Consider the following 24,979-nt stretch of genomic DNA (forward strand, 5'->3'; position numbering starts at 1 on the left):
TCTGATTCTATATCCTTTTGATCACCTTAACATTACCCAAGTCCTACTCTTCTGTCGTGCACATAAGTTCTTCACCTCCTAAACTGTACCATTCCTTCAGGTTTTCAGAGCCCAAATGCATGACCTTGCATTTCTGAGCATTAAATTTTAGCTTCCAAATTTTAGACCATTCTTCAAGCTTCGCTAGGTCTTTCTTCATGTTATTCACACCATCCAGGGTGTCTACTCTATTGCAGATTTTGGTATCATCTGCAAAGAGGCAAATCTTACCTGACAGACCTCGAGCAATATCATTTATAAAAATATTAAAAAGAAAAGGCCCAAGAACAGAACCTTGAGGCACATCACTGGTAACATCCCTTTCCTCAGAGTGATCTCCACTGACTACTACCCTCTGTCACCTTCCACTTAACCAGTTCCTGACCCAGCCCATCACTTTCGAGCCCATCCCAAGGGCACTCAGTTTATTTATAAGATGCCTGTTTGAAAGATTGTCATAGGCTTTGCTAAAATCTAAATACACAACTAGCACACTCCCTCTATTCAATTCTCTGGTCATGCAGTCAAAGAAATTGATCAATTTGTCTGACAAAACCTACCTCTAGTAAATCCATGTTGCCTCCAGTTCTGGATTCAAGTCCTAGATTCCAAAAACTTGACCATTCTCTGTTTTAAAAAGCATTTCCATTAATTTTCTTACCACAGAAGTCAGACTTAATGGCCTGTAATTCCCTACTTCCACTTTTGTGGAGAGGAACCAAATCCACCCTTCTCCGGTCCTCCGGTACCACTCCTGACTCTAGAGAAGCATTGAAAAGGTCAGGGGAGCCACCAGAACTTCCTTAAGTTCCTTCAGCACCCTCGGATGTATACCATCTGGCCCCATTGCTTTGCCTACCTTTAATTTAGCTCCTCACAAACACAATCTTCTGAAAATCGATCAGGGTCTACTACTCCTCCATTCCTATTTGCGTTTGTCTTTTGTAGTCCCACTCAGCGCTACAGCCATGAACACAGAACTTTATATATAAATTTTGCCAGAAAGGGACAAAATAAAAAGAGAATCAAACTATAACCATAGTCCATAATATTAAGAGGACAAGGTCTAAGTCAGGGATAGGCAATTCCGGTCCTCGAGAGCCGGAGCCAGGTCAGGTTTTCAGGATATCTACAATAAATATGCATGAGATAGATTTGCCCCCTCAGGAAATCAACAAGTGAAAATCATGGCAACAAAATGAAGCATATTACAAAAACCCTTTAGTTGAATGTCCAACACAATTGACATTTTGAAGTACCAGAAAATCCCCAGACAAACATACGCACACCCCAAACACTCAGCCACTTGGCTCCCTTGAACAATTGCACAGGTGTGTGTGTTTGGTTGGTTGGGGGGTATGATTGTGGGGTGCTTGATGTATGCTTGTTGTGATTTGTAACTAGATTATTATATATGGCTGACTGACTGTAGGCTAACTCAACCTGACTACAGTGGTGCCTCGCATAACGGACGCCTCGCACAGCGAACGCTGCGCACAACGAACTTTATGTCTTGATCCGTACAACGAACTTCGTTTCACACAACGAAGTCGCCCGAGCTGCATCCTTCCGCGCAGGCACTGCGCTTAACTGCCCTCTCTCCGCCTGGTTCCCTCTTGCCCCCCCGACTCCCCGACACGATCGGGGCAAGAGGGAGCTCAAGCCCTCTTGCCCCCCCGCCTCCCCGACACGATCGGGGCAAGAGGGAGCTCAAGCCCTCTTGCCCCGCCGATTCCCCGACACGATCGGGGCAAAAGGGAGCCCAAGCCCTCTTGCCCCCGCCGATTCCCCAACTCCCCGACAATATCGGGCCAGGAGGGAGCCCAAGTCCTCCTGGCCACGGCGACCCCCTAACCCCACCCTGCACTACATTACGGGCAGGAGGGATCCCAGGCCCTCCTGCCCTCGACGCAAACCCCCCCTCCCCCCAACGACCGCCCCCCCCCCAAGAACCTCCGACCGACCCCCAGCCGACCCGCGACCCCCCTGGCCGACCCCCACGACACCCCCAACCCCCTTCCCCGTACCTTTCTGTAGTTGGCCGGACAGACGGGAGCCAAACCCGCCTGTCCGGCAGGCAGCCATCGACGGAATGAGGCCGGATTGGCCCATCCGTCCCAAAGCTCCGCCTACTGGTGGGGCCTAAGGCGCCTGGGCCAATCAGAATAGGCCCGGGAGCCTTAGGTCCCTCCTGGGGGCGGGGCCTGAGGCACATGGGCCCAACCCGACCATGTGCCTCAGGCCCTGCCCCCAGGAGGGACCTAAGGCTCCCGGGCCTATTCTGATTGGCCCAGGCGCCTTAGGCCCCACCAGTAGGCGGAGCTTTGGGACGGATGGGCCAATCCGGCCTCATTCCGTCGATGGCTGCCTGCCGGACAGGCGGGTTTGGCTCCCGTCTGTCCGGCCAACTACAGAAAGGTACGGGGAAGGGGGTTGGGGGTGTCGTGGGGGTCGGCCAGGGGGGTCGCGGGTCGGCTGGGGGTCGGTCGGAGGTTCTTGGGGGGGGCGGTCGTTGGGGGGAGGGGGGGTTTGCGTCGAGGGCAGGAGGGCCTGGGATCCCTCCTGCCCGTAATGTAGTGCAGGGTGGGGTTAGGGGGTCGCCGTGGCCAGGAGGACTTGGGCTCCCTCCTGGCCCGATATTGTCGGGGAGTTGGGGAATCGGCGGGGCAAGAGGGCTTGGGCTCCCTTTTGCCCCGATCGTGTCGGGGAATCGGCGGGGCAAGAGGGCTTGGGCTCCCTTTTGCCCCGATCGTGTCGGGGAGTCGGGGGGGCAAGAGGGCTTGAGCTCCCTCTTGCCCCGATCGTGTCGGGGAGTCGGGGGGGCAAGAGGGCTTGAGCTCCCTCTTGCCCCGATCGTGTCGGGGAGTCGGGGGGGCAAGAGGGCTTGAGCTCCCTCTTGCCCCGATCGTGTCGGGGAGTCGGGGGGGGGCAAGAGGGCTTGAGCTCCCTCTTGCCCCGATCGTGTCGGGGAGTCGGGGGGGCAAGAGGGCTTGAGCTCCCTCTTGCCCCGATCGTGTCGGGGGTGCCAGGGACTACACGGAGTCACCCACCGTACCACCCGATTCGGGTAAGCGCAGGTATCGGTGGGTGGCTTATTTGCGGGGGGGTGCCTTATTTTACATTTTTTTCTAAAAAGGGGGGGCTGTCTTATTTGATGGCCCTGCCTTATCATCGGGGAAACACGGTAGAAAAAAAAAAAAAATGAACAGTTAAGTCCCAGTTTTTGCCGCTGAGACTCTGCCCTCTCACTGTAAAATTAGACTCTACTTAGTCTGTCTTTAAATTTAAAAAATGTGTGTTGTTTTAAAAAACAATTATGTTTTTAGATGTATCTAAATAAAAATAATAACCAAAAATTTATCTTTTTTATGTCATCTTAGCATATTTTATGCTGCAGAACGAATTATTTTTTTTTACATGTATTCCTATGGGAAAACGCGTTTCACATAACGAACGTTTCACATAACAAACTTGCTCCTGGAACCAATTAAGTTCGTTGTGTGAGGCACCACTGTATATATTAATTTAAGCTATACACACTACAACAAAGATGAAGACTCAAACGCTTCCAAATAAATAATGCTAATTTAAGCTATACATACCACATACTACAACAAAAACACAGAACTCAGATAAGAAGGATTCACTACGACAATGCTTCCAAACAAATAATGTGTTTTGGGAAGAGCTCAGTAAGACCAACGCCAAAAGGGAGAAACACACAAAAAAGAAAAACTGGACAACCAATACACACCAACCAGCAAACCCAAAACCAAAATACACCATGGAGAGGAGGCCTACTAAACATGAGATACATGAACAAGAAGGGAATTCAGATCGCAGAACTAATAGAAGAGTACACACCAGACTTCCTAGTGATAACAGAATCCTGGCTCACAGGCAACAGTGGGGTCGTCATAACCTAAGCATACCCACCAGACTATCACATCATGCTCCAAAATAGAATAGGTGAGAGGAGGAGGTGTAACAATAAAGTACAGCTACTTACCTTAACAGTTGTTATCCAGGGACAGCAGGCAGATATTCTCAACATGTGGGTGACATCATCCACGGAGCCCCATAGTGGAGAGCCTCGCAAGCAACTTGCTTGTAGAACTTCAAAGTTTACGAGTGCCTCACCGCGCATGCGCGAGTGCCTTCCTGCCTGAGTCAGGGCGCGCGTCTTCTCAGCGTCTCCTCAGTTCAGATAGCTAGCTAAGAAGCCAACCAGGGGAGGTGGGTGGGTTGTGAAAATATCTGCCTGCTGTCCCTGGATAACAACTGTTATGGTAAGTAACTGTACTTTATCCCAAGACAAGCAGGCAGCATATTCTCAACATGTGGGTGACCTCCAAGTTAACCAGAATGGGATGGTGGGAAAGTTGACAATTTAGGAAAATAAATGTTGTAAAACTGCCTGACCAAAAAGGCCCTCCCGTCTGGAAAAAAATCCAGACAAGAATGAGAGGTGAATGTATGAACCGAGGACCAAATGGCAGGCTTGCATATTTTCCGAATAGAAGTTGATCTGAGGAAAGTCACAGACGCTGCCAGAGCTCTAACTGTAAGGCCCATGACTCTATCCTGCAGAGGGAGAGCAGTCTGAGCAGCGCAAAAAGAGATGCAAGCAGACATCGAGCTGGAGATGGTGAGCTTGGAAACAGGATGCTCCAACGTATATGGATCGAAGGAGAAAAAACGTGGAGGAGCAGATCTGTGAGGTGGAGTGCATTGCAAGTAGAAAGCCAAAGCACGCTTACAGTCCATAGTATGAAGAGCTGATTCTCCAGGATGAGAATGAGGCTTTGGAAAAAAAAAACACACTGGAAGAACAAGGAAATGATGGAGATAAAATTCTGAAACCACTTTAGGTAAGAATTTTGGATGATTACAGAGGACCACCTCGTTCATGATGGGAAATGTGAAAGGTGGATCAGCTACTAGAGCTTGCAGTTCACTGACTAGTGTAACAGAGGTGAGCGCAATGAGAAACATCAATTTCCAAATGAGGCATTTCAGATGAGCCGTATGCATTGATTCAAAAGGAGGCTTCATCAAGTGAGCTAGGACTGCATTGAGATCTCAAACCACTGGAGGCAATTTGAGCGATGGTTTGATATTGCAAAGCCCTTTCATAAATCTGAAAACCACAAGATGAGCCAAAAGAGGTTTTCCTTTAATAGGCTGATGAAAGGCAGCAATAGCACTTAGGTGGACTCCAATAGATGTGGATTTGAGGCCAGTGTGAGATAAGTGCAGCAGACAATGCAGAACGGAAGACAAAGAGGCAGACAGCAGCCCCTTGGGATGAGCAGTACACCAAGCAGAAAATCTAGCCCATTTCTGGGTGTAACACTGCCAAGTGGACGGCTTTCTGGAAGCCTCTAGGATGTTCTGTACAGATTGAGAAAACAGTAGAGTGACAGTTAGATTGAAAGGACCCAAGCTGTCAAGTGTAGAGACTGCAGGTTGAGATGAAGTAGAGACCTCTGACTCTGTGTAAACAGAGAGGGAAATACTGGTAGAAGTAGAGGCCCCTGGTGCTGAGTTGAAATAGAAGGGAGTAGTAGCATGGTTATCAAGTTTGATAAGAGTCTTGAGAATCAGAGGGAATGGAGGGAACCCATAGAGAAACTGATGCATCCATTCCAGAAGGAAAGCATCTGCCGAGAGGCAATGAGGAGAGATATCCTGGAGCAGAACAGGGGCGGGGGGGGGGGAGGGGGCGCAAAGAGATCTATCTGTGGAGTTCCCTACTGAGCAAACACTTGATGTAGAGGCAAGGAATTGAGTATCCATTCGTGAAGTTGCAGAAGACGACTCAAATTGTCCTCTAGACATTTTGCTGACCTTGAATGTAGACAGCTCTGAGGAAGATATTGTGAAGGACTGCCCAATTCCAAAGCTTCAGAACTTCTTGACATAGAGGGAAAGAGCCCGTGCCTCCCTGCTTGTTTAGATAGTACATGGCGACTTGGTTGTTCGTTTGAATGAGGACCACCTGGTCGTGAAGAAGACGTTAAAAAGCTTTGAGAGAATGGAAAATCACTCTGAGCTCCAACAGAGTGATGTGACTTAGACGATCCGTGCTGGACCAATGTCCTTGAGTACGGAGACCACCGAGATGAGCCCCGCAAGCATAAGTTGAAGAATCTGTTGTGAGCATCTTCTGATGGGGGGGCATGTGGATTAGCAAACCTCTGGAAAGATTGGAAGAGAGCATCCACCAGTGGATAGACGGTCTCAACGAAGGAATCACTGTAATGTGGAGACAGCAGATCGCAAACTTTCTGCCACTGAGATGCCAGGGTCCAATGAGAAATCCGGAGGTGAAGTCTGGCAAAAGAGTCACATGAACTGTAGAAGCCATGTGACCGAGCAGAACTATCATTTGTCTTGCCGAGACTGACATGAGAGAAGACACTTGGTGGCAAAGGTGAATGAAAGCATATTGACATGGTTGAGGCAGGAATGCTCTGAGATGCACAGTGTTCAGCAGGGCTCCGATAACTGTAGAGCTTAGGAGGGATGCAACTGGGACTTTGGAAAATTGACTTCGAACCCCAGACTTTGGAGGAATGCAATAGTCTGTTGGGTTGCTACAATAACCTACTAATGAAAGGAGGCTTTGATGAGCCAGTCGTCCAGTCATGGAAAAACTTGAAGACCCTGCTCGTCTTGCAAAACACTTGCAAACCACGTTACTTGCAAATCGAGGTTTGACTGTACAGGAAAAAAAAAAATATATATATATATAATATATATTTCATACTAAATCCTCTATTTTTTAGTACGAAGACTGCTTGCAAAAGCAGGTCTACTATTGAGCATGAGTTGGGCACAAGATAGGCTTCAATTAGGTGATGCGACTTAGGCATCACTTAGGCGTGCTTGAGGCGTCCACATATAGTTGAACAGGGCTTCTATTTTTTATGTTTAATAATGCATTACTTAAGCAAAACACATGAAAAAAAATATATAAATTGCATACTAAAGCTTCTATTTTGGGGGCTAAAGATGACTCCAGTTTGATATTAAGGTCAAAATATGTTTAATAATGCATTACTCAAGCAAAACACATGAAAAAAATGTGTATATTGGGTTCATAGACTAAACCGTGCGAGACAATCGCACGCAGAACATCAGCGCGCTGGATTAAAACAGTATTTTAAAGCGCTCCAAGGGTGTGTTGGCGCTCTCGTTGTAGAGGGTGTTTTAGGGAAAAATTAGTTTCCTCTGTAATGGGGGAGGGGGGCAACCCACCTCGGAGTGCTTTAAAATACTGTTTTAATCCAGCACGCTGACATCCTACACGCGATTATCTGCCCGGCATTGTCCATGCACAATTGTCTCGCGCATTTTTGACTCATCACCATATATTGCATACTAAACCTCATTTCCAAAAGGTTAAGAAATGAACAAGAGATACACTACTCACAATGGCTGTGCTTCAGAGCAAGTGGATGTGTCTGATGCACAATCTTGACATCAGTGTGACATCATCAATATGCACCTAGATGGCAGAATGCTACTAAAAAATAGGAATATGTGCTGGGGTATCTGACCATACTTGGGATTTGAACACATGACCTTTGAAAGATGGCAGCAGTGCCTTTAACCACTGAGCCACAGGCACTTTCTTTGAGGCAGGAGTTCCTACCAAGTGAAATGATACCTTAGAACATCATAACCATCCCAGGGTAAAAATAAGTTTCCCTCTGGACCTTGGAAAGGACAGAGTGCTAATGTAAATGGCAAAGTCCACAATCCATACTTTCTTTATGAGACCAAAATAAATTATTAAAGTACTTGGGAGGGGAAGGGGGGAGATTTGAGTCCATGATCTGTGGAAGATGGAAGAAGTGCCTTTAACCAATGAATCACAGGAGCTTTTGTTTAGGCAGGGGTTCCTATTATTTTTTTAGTGGAATTCTGTCATCTAGGTGCACATTGATGATGTCATAATGATGTCCCAATTGTGCATCAGACAAGTCCACTTGCTCTGAAGCACAGCCATCGTGAATAGTGTATCTCGTTTTCTTTTCTTAAACTTTTGGAAATGAAGTTTAGCATGTAACATACATTTTTTTTTTCATGTGCTTTGCTTGAGTAATGCATTATTAAACATCTGTTTCTATTATCAAATAGGAGTCCTCTTCAGCCCAAAAATAGCAGTTTAGTATGCAATATATAGTGGAGCCTTGGTTTTCGAGCATAATCCGTTCTAGAAGCATGCTCGTAAACCAAAGTGCTTGTATATCAAAGCGAGTTTCCCCATAGAAAGTAAGGAAAACTCGCTTGATTCGTTCCATATCCCCAAAAGACCCCCCCCCCCCGAGACCACTGGCACGCTTCCACCCCAACCCCGCGAACCAGCATCGCTCCCCCGTGAATCAACATTGCCCCCCCACTCAAACCCTTACCACGATGGGGCACTGGCACTCAGCACCAACCCACAGGACGTGCCGGTGCCCAAAGCGCTTGCCACTGCTTCTGCTGGGCCTTGAGCATTTGTGCATGCTCAAGGCCTTCTGGCTACAGCTCTCCCTGAGATTCTAATGAGGCCCAGCAGAAGCAGCGACAGGCTCTTTGAGCACCAGCACGTCCCGTGGGTTGGTGCTGCGTGCCGATGCCCCATCGCGGTAAGGGTTTGGGCAGGGGGAGGAGGGATACCGGTTCTCGGGGGTTGGGGCTCACAAATTGAGTCAATGCTCGGTTTGCGAGGCAAGATTTGCTAGAGTGTTTTGCTCATCTTGCAAAACACTCGCAAACCGCATTACTCGCAAACCAAGGTTTCACTGTATATATTTTTTTCATGTGCTTTGCTTAATTAATGCATTATTAAACATATTTTTACTTTAATATCAACCTAGAGTCCTCTATACTCCAAAAATAAAAGCCCCGTTCACCTATAAGCAGATGCCTACAGCACACCTAAGTGGCATCTACCTAACTTGTGCCTACCTAGCGCCCATCTCACACTCATAAGTAGACCTGGTTTTGCAACGACTTCATTTTAGGCATTAGGTAGCTGGGTTTGGGTGCTGAGTGGCATGCAATTCTGTAAATAGACGTCCAAATCAAAGCCACTCCCACACCTATTTTTTAGGCACAGCTTTTTCCGAAGGACATCTATTTGTAGAATCAAGTCCAGTGTTTGGACATCTAAGTTCCAAGTAATGCTCGTTAAAAGTCATTAATTTGACTTATTATCCACTTTATTTGGACGCCTAAGTCGATGGACATCCAGATTGTGAACACCTAAAGTTAGACATCCTTTACAGAATCTGGGCCAAACTGTCAAGAGAATAAGCCAGTTCTTGATAAACTGCTCAAAACAATCCACTACAGAGTTCCATTTAACATCTGATGGGAGAGTTAGCTTGGTTCCACACATTCTTTTCAAATGATTGTTAAGGAAGTATTTAGCAGTTTCAATGACATTCATCTTTTTTCTGGGACACTGAAGTCTTTGGCTAGGAGATGCAGCAAATGAGCACTGCAACCAAATCTCATTATCGTGATACTCTCTTCATGCTCTTTTCTAAATTTCTTCTCAACTTGGATACATTTACAGCATTGTCTGCGACTAAAAACTGCATACTAGCCATTTGAATTTTTGTTCACATTTTATTATAGCTTTTGCTGATACTTCCTCATGCTACATAATTAAAAACAAATCTGAAATTGATAAATAAACCTGGGCAACTCAAAACAAATCTGAAATTGATAAATAAACCTGGGCAACTCAAAAGCTTAAGCTCTGTTAAGGAGACACTGTGCAAACTGAAGATTGCAATCTGTTTGTATCGTGTTTACGTATACACTGTGGACATTTGATTCACTGTCACCACCCCCTTCTCCCCACTCCTTCCTAACCCCCCCCCCCCCACGCCATGCGCACCCCCCTTCCCTTCTCCCTGCAATTCTTCGAGGGAGTAAACAAACAGATAGACAAGGGCGAGCCGGTCGACATTGCATATCTGGATTTTCAAAGGGTGTTCAACAAGGTCCTGTATGAACGACTTACTTTAAAAAATTGCGAGCCATGGAATCGAGGGTGAAATACTCACGTGGATTAAAAACTGGTTGGCAGATAGGAAACAGAGTGGAATACTCTGACTGGAAAAGAGTCATGAGTGGAGTGTCGCAGGGTTCGGTGCTTGAACCCGTGCATGTCAACATATTTATAAATGACCTGGAAATTGGTACGTCGAGCGAGGTAATTAAATTTGCGGACGATACAAAGCTATTCAGAGTAGTGAAGAAGGATTGCGAAGACCTGCAACGTGACATAAACACACTCGAGAAATGGGCCATGACATGGCAAATGAGGTTTAACGTGGATAAGTGTAAGGTGATGCATGTTGGTAACAAAAATTTTATACACGAATACAGGATGTCTGGTGCGGAACTCAGAGAGACCCGCCAGGAAAGAGACTTGAGAGTACTGGTCGACAAGTCGATGAAGCCATCCGCGCAATGGATGGCAGCTACGAAAAGGGCAAATAGAATGCTAGGAATGATTAAGAAGGGGATCACGAACAGATCGGAGAAGGTTATCATGCCATTATACCGGGCCATGGTACGCCCCCACCTAGAATACTGCAACCAGCATTGGTCACCGTACATGAAGGAGGACACGGTACTACTCGAAAGGGTCCAGAGATGAGCAACTAAAATGGTTAAGGGGCTGGAGGAGTTGCTGTACAGTGAGAGATTAGAGAAACTGGGCCTCTTCTCCCTTGAAAAGAGGAGGCTGAGAGGGGACATGATCGAAACATTCAAGATACTGAAGGGAATAGACTTAGTAGATAAAGACAGATTGCTCATCCTCTCCAAGGTAGAGAGAACGAGAGGGCACTCTCTAAAGTTAAAAGGGGATAGATTCCATATAAACGTAAGGAAGTTCATGTTCACCCAGAAAGTGGTGGAAAACTGGAACGCTTTTTCGGAGTCTGTTATAGGGGAAAACGCCCTCCAGGGATTCAAGACGAAGTTAGACAAGTTCCTGCTGAACCAGAACGTACGCAGGTAGGGCTAGTCTCAGTTAGGACACTGGTCTTTGACCTAAGGGCCACCACGTGAGCGGACTGCTGGGCATGATGGACCACTGGTTTGATCCAGCAGCGACAATTCTTATGTACTGATGTTTTTAATTTTCCAGTCATGAGCAATACCACAAACTTGCTGCTCGCATCGTGTCAGCTATCCCCCTGACGTCACTTCCTAGACACAGGACCCAGAAGTGACATCAGAGAGAGGCGACACCGACGTGGGCAGCAAGTTTGTAATGCTGCTTGCACAGGGAACATTAAAGAGATCCAAGGGAAGGGGTGTACATGTATGGTAGGGGGGGGGTTTGGGAAAGAGAGGATGGATGCTTGCCCCCCCCTTACAATGACTGTGCCCGGAGCAGACCGCTCCCCCGCACCCCCCTTACTATGCCACTGACTGTCATAAAGTTCCTTCAGACTCCCAATGAAGGCAACTAAGTCGAAACACAGGCCCGTGTCAAGTCAATAAGAAGCTACAATAATAAATAATTGTTTTATGTGATCTTTTTTTTGTCATCTCCACTGTTGTTTTTTCTGTTGCTGTTTATTGTGGCGTTTTAATCTTCCTGTGCCTGCAATCTTCCTGTTTTTGGACCTGGTATGCAGACAGTGGCAGCAGGTATTTCCCTGTCTCTAAAGGGCTCACCATTCAAAATTACAGAGCTGCCATGGAAAATGAACTTGGGTGCCTTGGATAAAAGTATATTACACTCACCACTAGGCTGCCCCTCTGCTCTGCAGGGATGTCTGTGAGTAGGGTTACCATATGGCTCCAGAAAAAGGAGGACGGATTGAGACATCCGGGTGTCACTTCCATTGCTTTCAATGGAAGTGAGGAAGACAGATTGAGACATCTGGGTTTTACTTCCATTGAAAGCAATGGAAGTGAAGCCCGGATGTCTCAATCCGTCCGCCTTTTTCTGTAGGCATATGGTAACCCTATCTGTGCAGCCATTTTTGTACAAATGCTGCTAGATGCCCTTGTCCCTTTTTTGATATTCATAATTTGGATGTTTTATTTTAGAAAATGGCTGTTTCGTGTCTTTTCTAACAGGAAAACCCTGATGTTTTTCCTGTTTGAAAATGGCTGAGATGAATAGGGGGGTTTTGACATTATGAGTGGGATGTCCCAATTCTGAACTGGATGTTCTTTCGAAAATACCCCTCTAACCTGCATGTTGCACAGAAAAAAATGTTATCATCCAATTGCAGGCAGAGGAAGATGAAATTGTTCCCTGAGTCATACAAAGCCAATACTACAGGAAGGCAACACTGGAACCATGAGTACAACACCTTGTCTCAATGGTTTTCAGACCCCCCCCCCCAATTAGTTCAATTGAGTCTAGCTAACTTATTCCATTTAAAATCTCTCCTCTCCCAAGCCAACAGGGATACTACCTCTCTAGTTTTTATTTATGCTCAAATACTTTCAGTCTTTAAACAGAAAGGAGGAAAATCACCGCAGTTATGTTTTTAACCCCAGAAAACTCAATGTTGTACTCACAAAAGCAATTGTGTTAAAAGAATCAATCCCAGATAGTGCAAAAGACATTAATTACTGTGCAGAATAGTAATCAGAATCCATCAGCGTTCAATCCCGAAGCATCATAGAACTCAGATGATGACAATTTTAAAAGATGATGTAGCAATGTAGCAATGAACAATAGTAGATAAGTATGATACACTGTAAATTTACATTTTAGCTTCAAGGTAAAAGCTTAGCACCTGTCCTGTGTCCTTCCGTTCATCTACATAGACATACTTCATAGTAATCACACACACATATATTAGCTAGATAGTTTCAGGTTGCACAAAACTTGTATTTTAAAAAGAAAGTCAGTGCAACACATGCAAATTCCATATAGTACCCATTGGGGTACTACATTGTTCAGAGCGACACACCTGTATAAGCATGTGCCTAAAGGCCAAACATGCAGCCTTGCAACTGCCATAAACAAATAAAGCGCAGGTTGTTGTTTTTTCTAATCTTCCTGCTCTCCCTGGGAAGCAAAACCAGAGGAAGATTAATATGCATTCAAGTTTTCCCATAGAAACAGAGGGATTACACCGCTTAGTCTGAGCACCTGGCAGCTCTTCCCCCCTCAGATCTCACAGAGTAAGGGAGCTAAGTATTCAAATGTATTAATATTTGAATAAGCCTTGCGGGAAAAAAAAGGTTATAATGGCATAGGCCACCTGCCAAGCACTTCTGCTTCAGTGAAAACCATGGGATCGTGTTCTACAAATCCCAACCACCCACTAAATCAGAAACGTGACGTTGTTGTGGAAATGTAAACACAATCCCAGGCAGGACTAGGAAGAAAGACGTGTGCGGCGCGTCGTTTTCCAACTCCTTCAGCTCGGCTCAGGGTCTGGCGATCGCGCCAGGTACTCACTCTGCGTAGCCGGTGCTCCACGGCAACCTCTTCGTCTCCTTCAGGATCAAAATGGGTCTGGCGATATGATCGGCGGAGCACTCGATCTCGTCCTGAGACAGTCCCAGGAACTCCGGTCTCCCGTACGGGAACCTGACGGGCAGCTCGGAGCTGTTGGCAGGATCGGAGCCCGAGCTGCCAGCCATGATGCCGCCCATGAAATTGGCCACCGCAGATCTCACGCGCGTGAGCATATTACTAGCCGCGCCGCAGTGCGAGAAACATGAAGCACACAATCGCAAGCCTGCGCGAGGAGGCGATGCTGGGGCAGCACGCTGGAATCCTGCGATAGCTCTGCCTCTCGCGGCTGCACTTCCGGAAAAGCTGCATGGGAAGAAAAGACGGGCTCGGCGACGAGGGCAGAGTGCTGGGCGACGTGTACCACCGCGGAGCCAGGCGGCTGCCTGAGTCACGTGATGAGAGCTGGTCGGGACGTGGACTATTCTCTATGGTGTATATGCAGTCATCGCATATGAGAATAAATCGGTGGGCGAATCTGTTAGATAATTTAGGAGGTTGCACAGTGTTCTTTTAGATTTAGCTCACACTTTTCGCGTTCATAATTCAAAATGAGTTACATGTCTGGTACTCTAACTATTTCCTTTATAATCCAATAGTCCCATTTGCAAACCTGTGTCAAAATACATACAAGCCGCGTTAGTCTTGTTTGGGCCTATTTACTAACCAACAGTTAAACCGGTTTAGTAGCATTACCACATGGCTCCAGAAAAAAGTCGGATTGAAACATCCGGGTTTTACTTCCAATGGATGTCTCAATCTGGCCTTACTTGCATTGCTTTCACTGGAAGTAAAACTCGGATGTCCTTTTTCTGGAGCCATATGGTAACCCTAAAGCAGGGGTGTCCAATGTCGGTCCTCGAGGGCCGCAATCCAGTCGGGTTTTCAGGATTTCCCCAATGAATATGCATTGAAAGCAGTGCATGCAAATAGATCTCATGCATATTCATTGGGGAAATCCTGAAAACCCGACTGGACTGCGGCCCTCGAGGACCGACATTGGACACCCCTGCCCTAAAGGAAATCCTATGGTTACCAGAAGTCCTGGGAAAACGCAGATATGTCCTCTTTTTAGAGGACTGTCTGAGTGTCTGAATGGACTTTCCAAAACTTGATATTTGTCAGGGTTTTGGAAAACCCTGACCTTCGGCCACGTCTAGAGGGCCTCTGAGCATGCACAGATGATATCACACACATCTGCACATGCTTAGAGGCCCCCCAGACGTGGCCGGAGGTTGGAGAAGAAAGACAAGGCTTTGTAGGGGTGCGGCCAGCAGTGTAATGGGGCAGGGCTGGAGGCAGAACAAAGTTTGTACCTGAGGCAATGGAGGAAGATGTGGTTTGCCTAAGGTCACAAGGGCCCCAATGCTCAATGTTTGGAAATGATCTCGTAGATTTCTTTCCAACTAGAAAGACTGCCAGTGATGACAGTTAAACAATACAGTAACCAAGTCTTCCCAAGAAATATCTACACTTGTGAGTATAGTGAATAACCTGGGGAGGAAAGTAGAAGACACAAAGGAAGAATTACCTCTGAACTGAAAACTGTTAAAGAGAATATTGTCTTTGCAGGAGTTAACATCTGGGATTATTAAAGATAAGAATTTGCGGAATTGAAAGATTGAACAAATTTGAAAATTATAATCACAGACTGAATTTGCATTTGTTAAATTTTCTAAGTTCTCAGGGCATGGATCCCAATGGAAATCTTTTAAAAAATATCTTATTGGGGGTGCTAGTGAGCCGCGCAGCTAATGGCAGTGTAATCTTTCAGCTCCCAGAGCACACTCTTTACAATATCGAATAATATTGTATTTTCAGATATTTTTATTAGTTTTTTGCTCCCGACAAGTGCTATATATCATGGCTACCAGCAAAGCTGGTAAGAGAAGGAGCCTGGAGCCTATTTCACCTCAGAAACCGACCACTGAAAAAAATGATGATGATCGCCTACAGCAACTCATAGATGATGTTCGTGGCATGCGCGACCTGCTTGAAGAAACAAAACAAGATATTGAAGACATTAAAGCAGAAATTACTACTTTTAAAGAAGAACTAGCCTCCTTAACAACTAGAGTTGTCACTACTGAAAAGAAAATTGCTGTGGCTGAAACTAACATCACCAATCTTCTCCAACTAACTAAGAGAATCTCAACACTGGAAGCCGACCTTGAGGATTCTAGCAATCGCGCTCGCAGAAACAACTTCAGGCTTCTCGGTGTAGCTGAAGGCCGTGACATGATGGGGTTCCTATCTACTATGATTCCCAAAGTCTTAAATATTACTTTCAAACAGGACTTTGAAATCGATCGAGCTCACTGAGTGCCCACAAGAGATCCTGCGCCAGGAAACAAATACCCCAGACCAATTGTGGTCCGCTTACTGCGCTATAATCAAGTACAGGAAATTATGCAACAAGCTCGATCCTTAGCAGCACTGATATATGAAGGCTCCACCATCCTGTTTGTGCCTGATCTGTCTAAACAAATAGCCAAGGCACGTAAGATGTTATTGAAATACCGACTCAGGCTGAAGCAAATCGGGGCTAAATATGGGATGCTTTATCCAGCTAAACTCCGCATCACCTACAATAATGTGACCAAGGATTTTACCAACCCAGCAACTTTAGCTGAATATCTGGAAGAAATCTCTCCATCCACCATTAACAACGTGTGAACACTGTTCTTCATAACTTCAGAGGATTCCCGCCTCCACACCTCGTGGCACTCCATTGACACAGCTATACTCCATTTTCTTCCCTGTTCTGCTCTGGTTTGCTGAGGTCTATCTTTGCACTTGTTGACCTGAGACAAGTTGAGCTACCTACATCTCATTCCCGGAATACTTCTGTCTTTGATCTGCAAGTATACCACTACCTATTTGCCTGAGACATTAACTCGGAGTTTCTCTGCTTTTCAGATTGTGGTGTCTTTTCCATCTCCTTTCCACAGTATATTTCCTTTAAAGCCAAGCTACATAAAATTATACCATATTCTTAGTTTCCTTCTCTTTGCATGCGATATAATAAGGTTATGCTTATATGTGTGTGTTTCTACATTGGAAATTTTCATATGAATCTGGCTATGAGATACAATACTGTATATTCTTTAGTCTTTAGATGAAGATAACTGATTTTTTTTTCTATGGACAATTTGTCTCCATTGATTTCTACAAAAATATTGCTTACTGCAGTGCAATCCATGCTGATTATAATTACCTTTATTAATACACGACTCTGCATATGACGCCAGAATTGAGTCTAATCCCTATGACCTCAGATGTATTTATTGTAAGCTGCACACCTGTACTTAATAGTGTTTCAACTTTGCTTCTGAAATCTATTCCAGAGATAATGGATCCTCTCATAACCTTACACTACGATCACTTCCATCTTTAGTGTTGTTTTCAAAGACTCTGTTGGTTTCTTAACCAGACAGGGCTTCTTAATAACTATATTTATACATGTCTTAATTATTGCTGTTAAAGTTTTGCTTTCTGTGACATCATCTGTTATGCACTTGGAACTCCCTGTTATGCTCTATATACTGCGTTCTTACTTATTTGTAGTTATATTTAAGACCTAACTGCAGCTTCCTCTGAAATGTTATTTTGCATAATCTGCAGAATCCTATTGGTAGCCTTCCTTGTCTATTCTTTCTTGCTCTATAGGCAATGTTATATGCAGTTTTGCACACATGGTTTATCTAAGAGTGGCTCCGGGATCGGCTATACTGATCATTCCTGCGGACCCACTGACTCATGTTACTCTGTTGTGTTGTTGTGTTTCTACACTGTTTATTCATAGATATGACTTTCAAGCCTCATTATTACTTTCTCTTCAAGCAATATTGATTGCATGCTACTATTGGTATATATGGTACATAGATAAGATATCTCCTGTAATTATTTTATCTATTCCATGTCATTGAAATGTATATCCTTAAATGTTAAAGGATTTAACAACTCAATCAAACGAAAGAAAATTCTTGCATATGTTTCTAAATTACACCCTGATATTGTCTTATTCCAAGACGCATCTCTCAGCCACCGAAGCTTGCAAAATTACAACTCCATGGGCCCTACCACCTTTATTTTCTCCAGCTCTAGGTAAATGTAATGGTGTGATAACTTTGATCAGAAAGAGAGCTGATATTCAATTACTATCACATTCAATAGACTCCCAAGGTAGGTGGCTTAAGATACAATTAGAGATTAATGGCTTCCATATTGCAATAACCAACATTTATGGGCCAAATATAGATGAACCAGCCTTTTTTGAGGAATTAGCGGAATCCTTAAACTCTGATACGGGGAAGCAGAGTATAATTGGGGGGGGATTTCAACCTAATATTAGATCCTCTCCTAGAAAGGAAATCAACCACTCCATTTAAGGAAACTAAATCTTGGCTGAAACTCCAAGAATTAATCACTCATTTCAAATTAGTAGATCCATGGAGATTAATTCACCTGCAAGATAAAGATTATACTTTTTTCTCCCCTCCACACTCCTCATATTCAAGACTCGATTTCTTCCTCGTTAAGTAATACACTGGCTCCCCATATTACTTCTATCTAGAATATACTTTCACAAGAAAAATGTACAATGTCAGGTGGAAAATAAAGAGCACAGCTTAGGCTTAATTATAGTATGCAGTTAAAAAGATGGAGGAAAAAGCCTCAGACTGGGACACTCCCACCTCCACAAAGGTGGTTGACAGGTGGTTAGGCGTTGCACTTCAGGATATAAAAACCTTAAGCAGAGCTGTTAGTGCTGAACGATAGAAGAAATAACTTTCAACTTATCTTCTGTTGATCGGTACATCAACGGTGGCCAGCGTTTCACAAGTCTGCTGCCTCAGGGTGTAACGTATCCGATCAAACTAGAGCCAAAACAAAACAAACCTTTGTCATTAAACTGGACTCATGCACTTCTTCAAAAGGTTGAGTAAAACCAACATGACATACCTTCAATCAGGACGCCAAAACGCATCTCCTGCATCAAAAGATGGCTACAACGTGTCCGCACTGGGTTTAAGAACTCCTGGTATGATGTCGTCATAACTGGAAGTGACAGCGCAACATGATGAAGACGCTGCTGTGTACACATGATTCGATTTGCTGACTAGCTATAACTGACTAACATATCGTATAGATGGTATATCGATAGACCTAAATGTTATAAAACTATCCATGGGGTGCAATATTTAAAACTCACTTTTAAATATGTCTTATTTAATCATGTGAAAAATCGTTATTGCTATTATTTCACCACACATATACCTAAACCTTCTATTAACTTCTATTGTCTTTCATATCTTGTGTTTTTATTTTAATTCTGTATTTTATATTTTTTATATATATGTATTTATTTTATTTTTTGTTTTTGATTTTACATCATTGTTAAAAGTTTCTCATGTCCAGGTTATCACATATTCCCATCCTCTCACATCAGATCAATATCCTTCAATAAAATGCACTCCACTGTAGTTTCGAATTCAACCCCTCTGGTTCTTCACTGTTTAATTTATGAATCCATAATTGTTCAGCCCGTAGGAGCCGCTGCAGTCTATTCATGCAGTCCTCCCCAATATGATCAATCATGCAGCACCGTAAATCTGTAAATGTATGATCAAACTCTAAACAATGGGTAACTAGAGGGGCTTGCAGTCTATTATTACGTATGCAACTTTTGTGTTCAGTGACCCGTGTTTTAAAGAGGCGTGTGGTTTGGCCCACATAAATCTTAGGACATGGACATATAAAAACATAGATCATAATTTTAGACTAAAAATCTGGCCCGTGCCTGGGTGTGTGAAATAGTTCATTAATTCCAAGGTTACCGCACATATTGAGCACTTCCCACATTTATAGTGGCCTGTGGATCGAATTTCGGATTTACATGTGTCCCTAATGTCGGAGGGACTTAAAAGTTCTTTGAAATTCTTCTGTCTTGAAAAAGCTATCCTAAAGTGAATATCATAAATGTAGGGTGTAATTCCATAATTTCTCAGTGATGCCTCAATATTCTTGTAATGCTGTTAATACTAGGTGAATACTCGAGGATACAGGTGAGTGTATCGCCGCAGCCTCCTTCTCTCTCGGAATGAACAGATGAACTTTGCCCTTTTATAAGCTTTTTTCAATGTAGAAGTGGGATACCCTCTTTTTTTCAATCGAGTGTATAGTTGTTTACTCTTGGATTTATAGTCCATGGTATCTGAACACAAACGACGATAACGAAAAAATTGAGAGGTAGGTAAACTGTGTTTCAGAGGGTTAGGATGGTTACTTGAGAAACATATTCCTATCTGTGGCTTTCCTGAATACTGTAGTTCTGATGAATCCGTTCTCTTTGATGATTAGAACATCTAAAAAAGATATTTGATCTGGATGACAAGTCATGCTGAATTCTACATTTGGATGTCTTGAATTCAGCCACATGTGGAAAGAATCTAATTCATTTCTGGAGCCCTTCCAGATAACAAAAACGTCATCAATAAAACGTAGCCACGTAAGAATCTTATCAGAAAAAGGGTTGTTAACAATCCATGTGTTTTCAGATTTTTGCAAGAATAAATTGGCTATCAAATCTGAAATAGTTCCTTTTCATGGCAAGGGGCATCGGTTCTATTACAAGCTAAATAGGGATTCTACTGCTATTCATATTATTCTGGAGAAATTCTTCAGCAATAATGATGGCTTCATCCTCAGGAATAATCGTGTATAGCGATTTAACATCAAACATGACAAAAAAAGTTATTTCGTTTGAATTAGCGAATTCCAAAAGCTTCATTAAAAACTGAGAAGAATCCCATAAATACGAAAAACCTTTTGATACTATGGGACGGAGGAATACATTAACAAAAGAGGACAAAGGTTAAGAACATAAGAGTTGCCTCCGCTGAGGCAGACCATAGGTCCATCTTGCTCAGCGGTCCGCACCCGCGGCGGCCCATCAGGCCTATTGCCTGAAACAGTGGTCCCTGACTAATTTTATAACTTACCTCTACCTCCATTCTTATCTGTACCCTTCTATCCCTTTGTCCTCCAAGTACCTGTACCTATCCAAAGCTTCTTTGAAGCTCTGTAGCGTGCTCCTGCATACTACATCCTCTGGCAGCGCATTCCATGTATCCACCACCCTCTGTGTGAAGAAGAACTTCCTGGCGTTTGATTTAAACCTCTCCCCTTTCAATTTCTCTGAGTGTCCCCTTGTACGTGTGGTTCCCCTTAATTTGAAAAGTCTGTCCCTGTCTATTTTTTCTATACCCTTCATGATCTTGAAGGTTTCTATCATGTCTCCTCTAAGTCTCCGCTTTTCCAGGGAGAAAAGCCCCAACTTTTTCAGTCTGTCAGTATATGAGAGGTCCTCCATGCCCTTTATTAGTTTAGTTGCTCTTCTCTGGACTTTCTCAAGTACTGCCATGTCCTTCTTGAGGTGCGGCGACCAGTACTGAACACAGTACTCCAGGTGCGGTCGCACCATTGCACGATACAGTGGCAGGATAACTTCCTTCGTCCTGGTCGTGATACCCTTTTTAATGATACCCAACATTTTGTTTGCTTTCCTTGAGGCTGAGGCGCACTGCGCCGACGCCTTTAATGTTGTGTCCACCATCACTCCCAGGTCTCTTTCAAGGTTGCTTACCCCTAGCGGCGAACCCCCCATTTTGTAAGTGAACATCGGGTTCTTTTTCCCTATATGCATGACCTTGCATTTCCCTATGTTGAAGCTCATTTGCCACTTTTCGGCCCATTTTTCCAGTGTTGTCAGATCTTTTTGGAGATCTTCGCAGTCCTCCATGTTATTGACCTTGCTATATAGCTTGGTGTCATCCGCAAATTTAATAACCTCACATTTTGTTCCTGTCTCCAGGTCGTTAATAAATATATTGAACAGGAGCGGTCCCAGTACCGACCCCTGCGGAACTCCGCTCATGACCCATTGCCAGTCTGAGTAATGGCCCTTTACTCCAACCCTCTGCTTCCTGTCCGCCAGCCAGTTTTTGATCCATCGGTGGACCTCCCCTTGTATCCCGTGGTTCTAAAATGGATCCCTTGCTTGACACGATGGGTCATCCAGGAGGATTTACCAGGTCTTTATGAATCTTTGGTAGAGCATAAAATACAGGAACTCTCGGGTTTGGAGTGTTCAAATATTCACACTCCTTGTTAGTCAAAAAAACACATTCTAGTGCAGAGGAGGTTAAATGCTTTATTTCCAATACTAGTTGGGAAGTAGGGTCCTCATCTAGTTCTCTGTATTCTGTTGGTGCATTTAATAACCTAAACACTTCTGCCCTACACCGACAGAGAAAAATGTAGTAGGATGGTGTAGCAGGACACTATGTCCGAGTGGATAAGAATGTAAAGTTTTATTGAACCTGGTTGACACTCCTCCTGAAGAAGCCATTTGGGCGAAACTCAGGACTGAGGTGGGGAGATGGATGCCAAGAGATTTGCAAATATGATTGACATGAAGTGGAGGATTCCTGTGGAGCCATGCTATATAACTCACCACTGCTGGAAATTATAAGTTAAGTGCAATGGAGGGATGGACGGTCGACAACAAGATCGGGCCCCCCCCAGCATAGATAGCAAGATCGGGACTCCCCGGCATAGACAGAAAGGTCGGGCCCCCTGCTAACATAGACAGCAAGATCGGCAATGGCAACTGCAAGCGGTGCTCAGCTCAAAGCTTCCCCTCTGAAGCAGCTTTCTGTTAATGCCTGGGCGGTTCGTATCAGAGGGAAGCTTTGGGCTGAGCACCACTTGCAGTTGTCATTACCAATCTTGCGGCCATACTGGTGGGGGGCCCAATCTTGCTGTCTATGCCGGGGGAGGGGGCGATCTTGCTGTCTGTGCCGGGGGGCCCGATTTATGCTGTCTATGCTGGAGAGTCCCGATCTTGCTGTCTAGGCCAGGGGGGCTGATCTTGCTGTTGATGCTGAGGCCCATCATCGCCGTTTGAAAAAAATAAATCTGAAAGAATAAGGTAAGTGGTGACCCACGCAAAGGTGAGGGAAAGGTAGGGAGATGGGCCTGGGATGGAGGCTCAGAGTGGGAAAGAGGGAGAAAAGGAAGCAGTCGGGCAGATGATGGAAGTGGGGAGAAGGGAGAGAGAGAAGGGGCAGGGCAGGTGATGGAAGTGGGGAGAGAGAGAAGGCAGATGATGGAAGGGAGAAGGGGGCAGATGATGGAAATGGGGAGAAGGAAGAGAGAGAGAGAAGGCGGAAGAGCAGATGATGGAAGTGGGAGAACTTGTGCTGTCAATGTCAGGAGCATGTGTGATAGCAGCAGCAGCAGTGGGGAGGTGAGGGGGCAGGATAATGCGATGGAATAGGGGTGAAGGAAGAGAAGGAGAAAAAGGGCAGATGAAGGAAGTGGGGATAAGGGAGAGAGAAAAGAAGGCAGACATGTCAGTTGAGAGGGGAGAGCAGATACTGAATAGAAGTGGAGAAAGCGAACACATACTGGATGGAAGGAGGGGATAAAGAAAAAGGGCATATGCTGGATGGGGGGAAGAAGAGAGTTAGTGAGATAGTGGAGGGTTGAAGGAAAGAGGTGACAATCTGTGGGTAGACACAGTGAAAGGGAAACTGAGGCATAATGGTAAGAGAGAATTTAATTTAGACAAGCAGAAAATGGAGAAGAGATGTCAGAGCATGGGGGAAGGAGACAAAAATATCAGATCTGAGTGGAGGAAATGAGAAGAGAGAGGGGGAAAGAAGGAGAGATGGAAGGAGAGAGATGCCAGACCATGAGGGGAACAGAGAGAAAAAGATGGATGCTAAACCAAGGGGGCGGGGGAGGGTGGGAGGAGATATGGAAAGATGAAATGAGGTTGGCAGACGGTTTCTGGAAGGGGCAGACAGTGGATGGAAGGAAGAAAATGACAAGATGAGGAAAGCAGAAGCTGGGAGACAAAGGTTGTTAGGTCCCATCAACTCGTGCTTGAGTCCTAGTCCATTATTAGATGAATATTGGAGAATAGCAAAGAACACCAAAACCCTCTATACCTTTGCTTCATCGACTACAGCAAAGCTTTTGACTGTGTGGATTACAATAAACTATGGAGAACTCTAGTGCAAATGGGAATTCCTGCTGGTAGTCTTCACGGGGGGGGGGGGGGGGGGACAGGTTGCCACTAAAGTTATTGCGGCAGGGAGGTCCCTTGCTGTGATAAACTCAGCGGCAATCCGATTCTCTAACTGGCATCTGTAACATGGATGTTGGTTAGAGCAGTATTTCCTAACCCTTTCCTGTAGGATCACCAACCAGTCAGATGTTTGGGATAACTCTAATGAATATGCATGAGAGAAATTTGCATATAATGGAGGTGAAAGGCATGCATATCTGCTCCATGCATATTCATTGCGGCTATCCTGAAACTTGACTGGTTGGTGGTCCTCCAGGACAGGATTGGGAATCACTGGGTTAGATAATCAGGTTCTCAGGCGGGCTTAGGTGTGATTCTCTATGTGTGATTCTCAAAAGCCACTTAGGCAGCTTCTGAGACTTTGCATTCTATAGAGAATCTGGGCCTAAATCTCCAACTTGCCTGTAGGCCAGGTGGCAGATTGAATTTGACTTCGTTCTGCAATTGTTTTTTAGGTAATGGAAGTGAAAATTTATGGCTTGATGTTTCTTCAGCAAACAATAGTTTTAGGAAAAGCCAAGTAAATTTACATTCCATCTGAGTAAGAAAAGTCAGCTTCTTGACCGTGCATTCAGGCCCTGATTCTGAAAAGTGCCGTCCCAATTTTAGGCAGCTGTAGGTGTCCTACAGCTGTCTAATCCACCAATCGGGATGCACGTTTTAAAAAAAAAAAATGCTCCCCGGGCAGGCCGCCTATATTGAAGGCGCCTCTGGGAGCCTAGGGAGGCCCGCAAGATGCCTAAGCTCGCCTAAGGGTCTTAGGCGAACCTAGGCGGCCCTATGCGTCTCCCTAGTAGAGGAAGAGATGCTTAAAATGTAGGCCAGCAAAATGTATTGTATGTAGACGCGGCCGCTATACTTATTGGGGCTAGGGATCTCTCTTCCGCGATAAGTATAACGGCTGCCTGTCCGATTGCTAGCAGGAGGGTGCCCAACCCCTCCTGCCGGAAGATGCCCACCCCCCCTCAACACTACCGATTGCCAGCAGGAGGGTGCCCAACCCCTCCTGACGGAACGCCGCCCTCCCCCCGACACTACCGATCACCGGCAGGAGTGTGCCCAATCCCTCCTGCCGGAAGATGCCCCTCCCCCGACACTACCAATCACCAGCAGGAGGGTGCCCAATCTCTCCTGCCAGAAGACGCCCCCCTCCGAACCCCCCCCGCACTATCAGCCACCAATGACCACCCCTAACTTCCCCCCCAATTAACCTCCCCCAAACTAACCTTTAATTGTTGGCCGGCCGGCCAGGTCTTGGTACCATCCATCCG

The 24,979-nt window shown here is 45.1% G+C and overlaps 1 protein-coding gene across 3 annotated transcripts in view; it reads right to left on the minus strand.

The window, feature by feature from the left end:
- The window catches only part of PPM1H (protein phosphatase, Mg2+/Mn2+ dependent 1H), a 261,462-nt gene extending 247,242 nt beyond the window's left edge, over positions 1-14,220 (minus strand). The window contains exon 1 of one of the 3 annotated variants that reach the window (XM_033958800.1): positions 13,493-14,213. In XM_033958800.1, coding sequence (XP_033814691.1) covers positions 13,493-13,725 — 233 coding nt within the window. In that variant the 5' untranslated portion in view covers positions 13,726-14,213. Of the gene's footprint in view, positions 1-12,998; positions 13,089-13,492 lie in introns of those variants that run through there. The other 2 variants (XM_033958801.1, XM_033958802.1) reach the window with 2 other exon arrangements.
- Positions 14,221-24,979: the final 10,759 nt, after the last annotated feature.

This window comes from Geotrypetes seraphini, chromosome 9 (genome assembly GCF_902459505.1).
Source record: "Geotrypetes seraphini chromosome 9, aGeoSer1.1, whole genome shotgun sequence".
Lineage (NCBI taxonomy): Eukaryota > Metazoa > Chordata > Amphibia > Gymnophiona > Dermophiidae > Geotrypetes > Geotrypetes seraphini.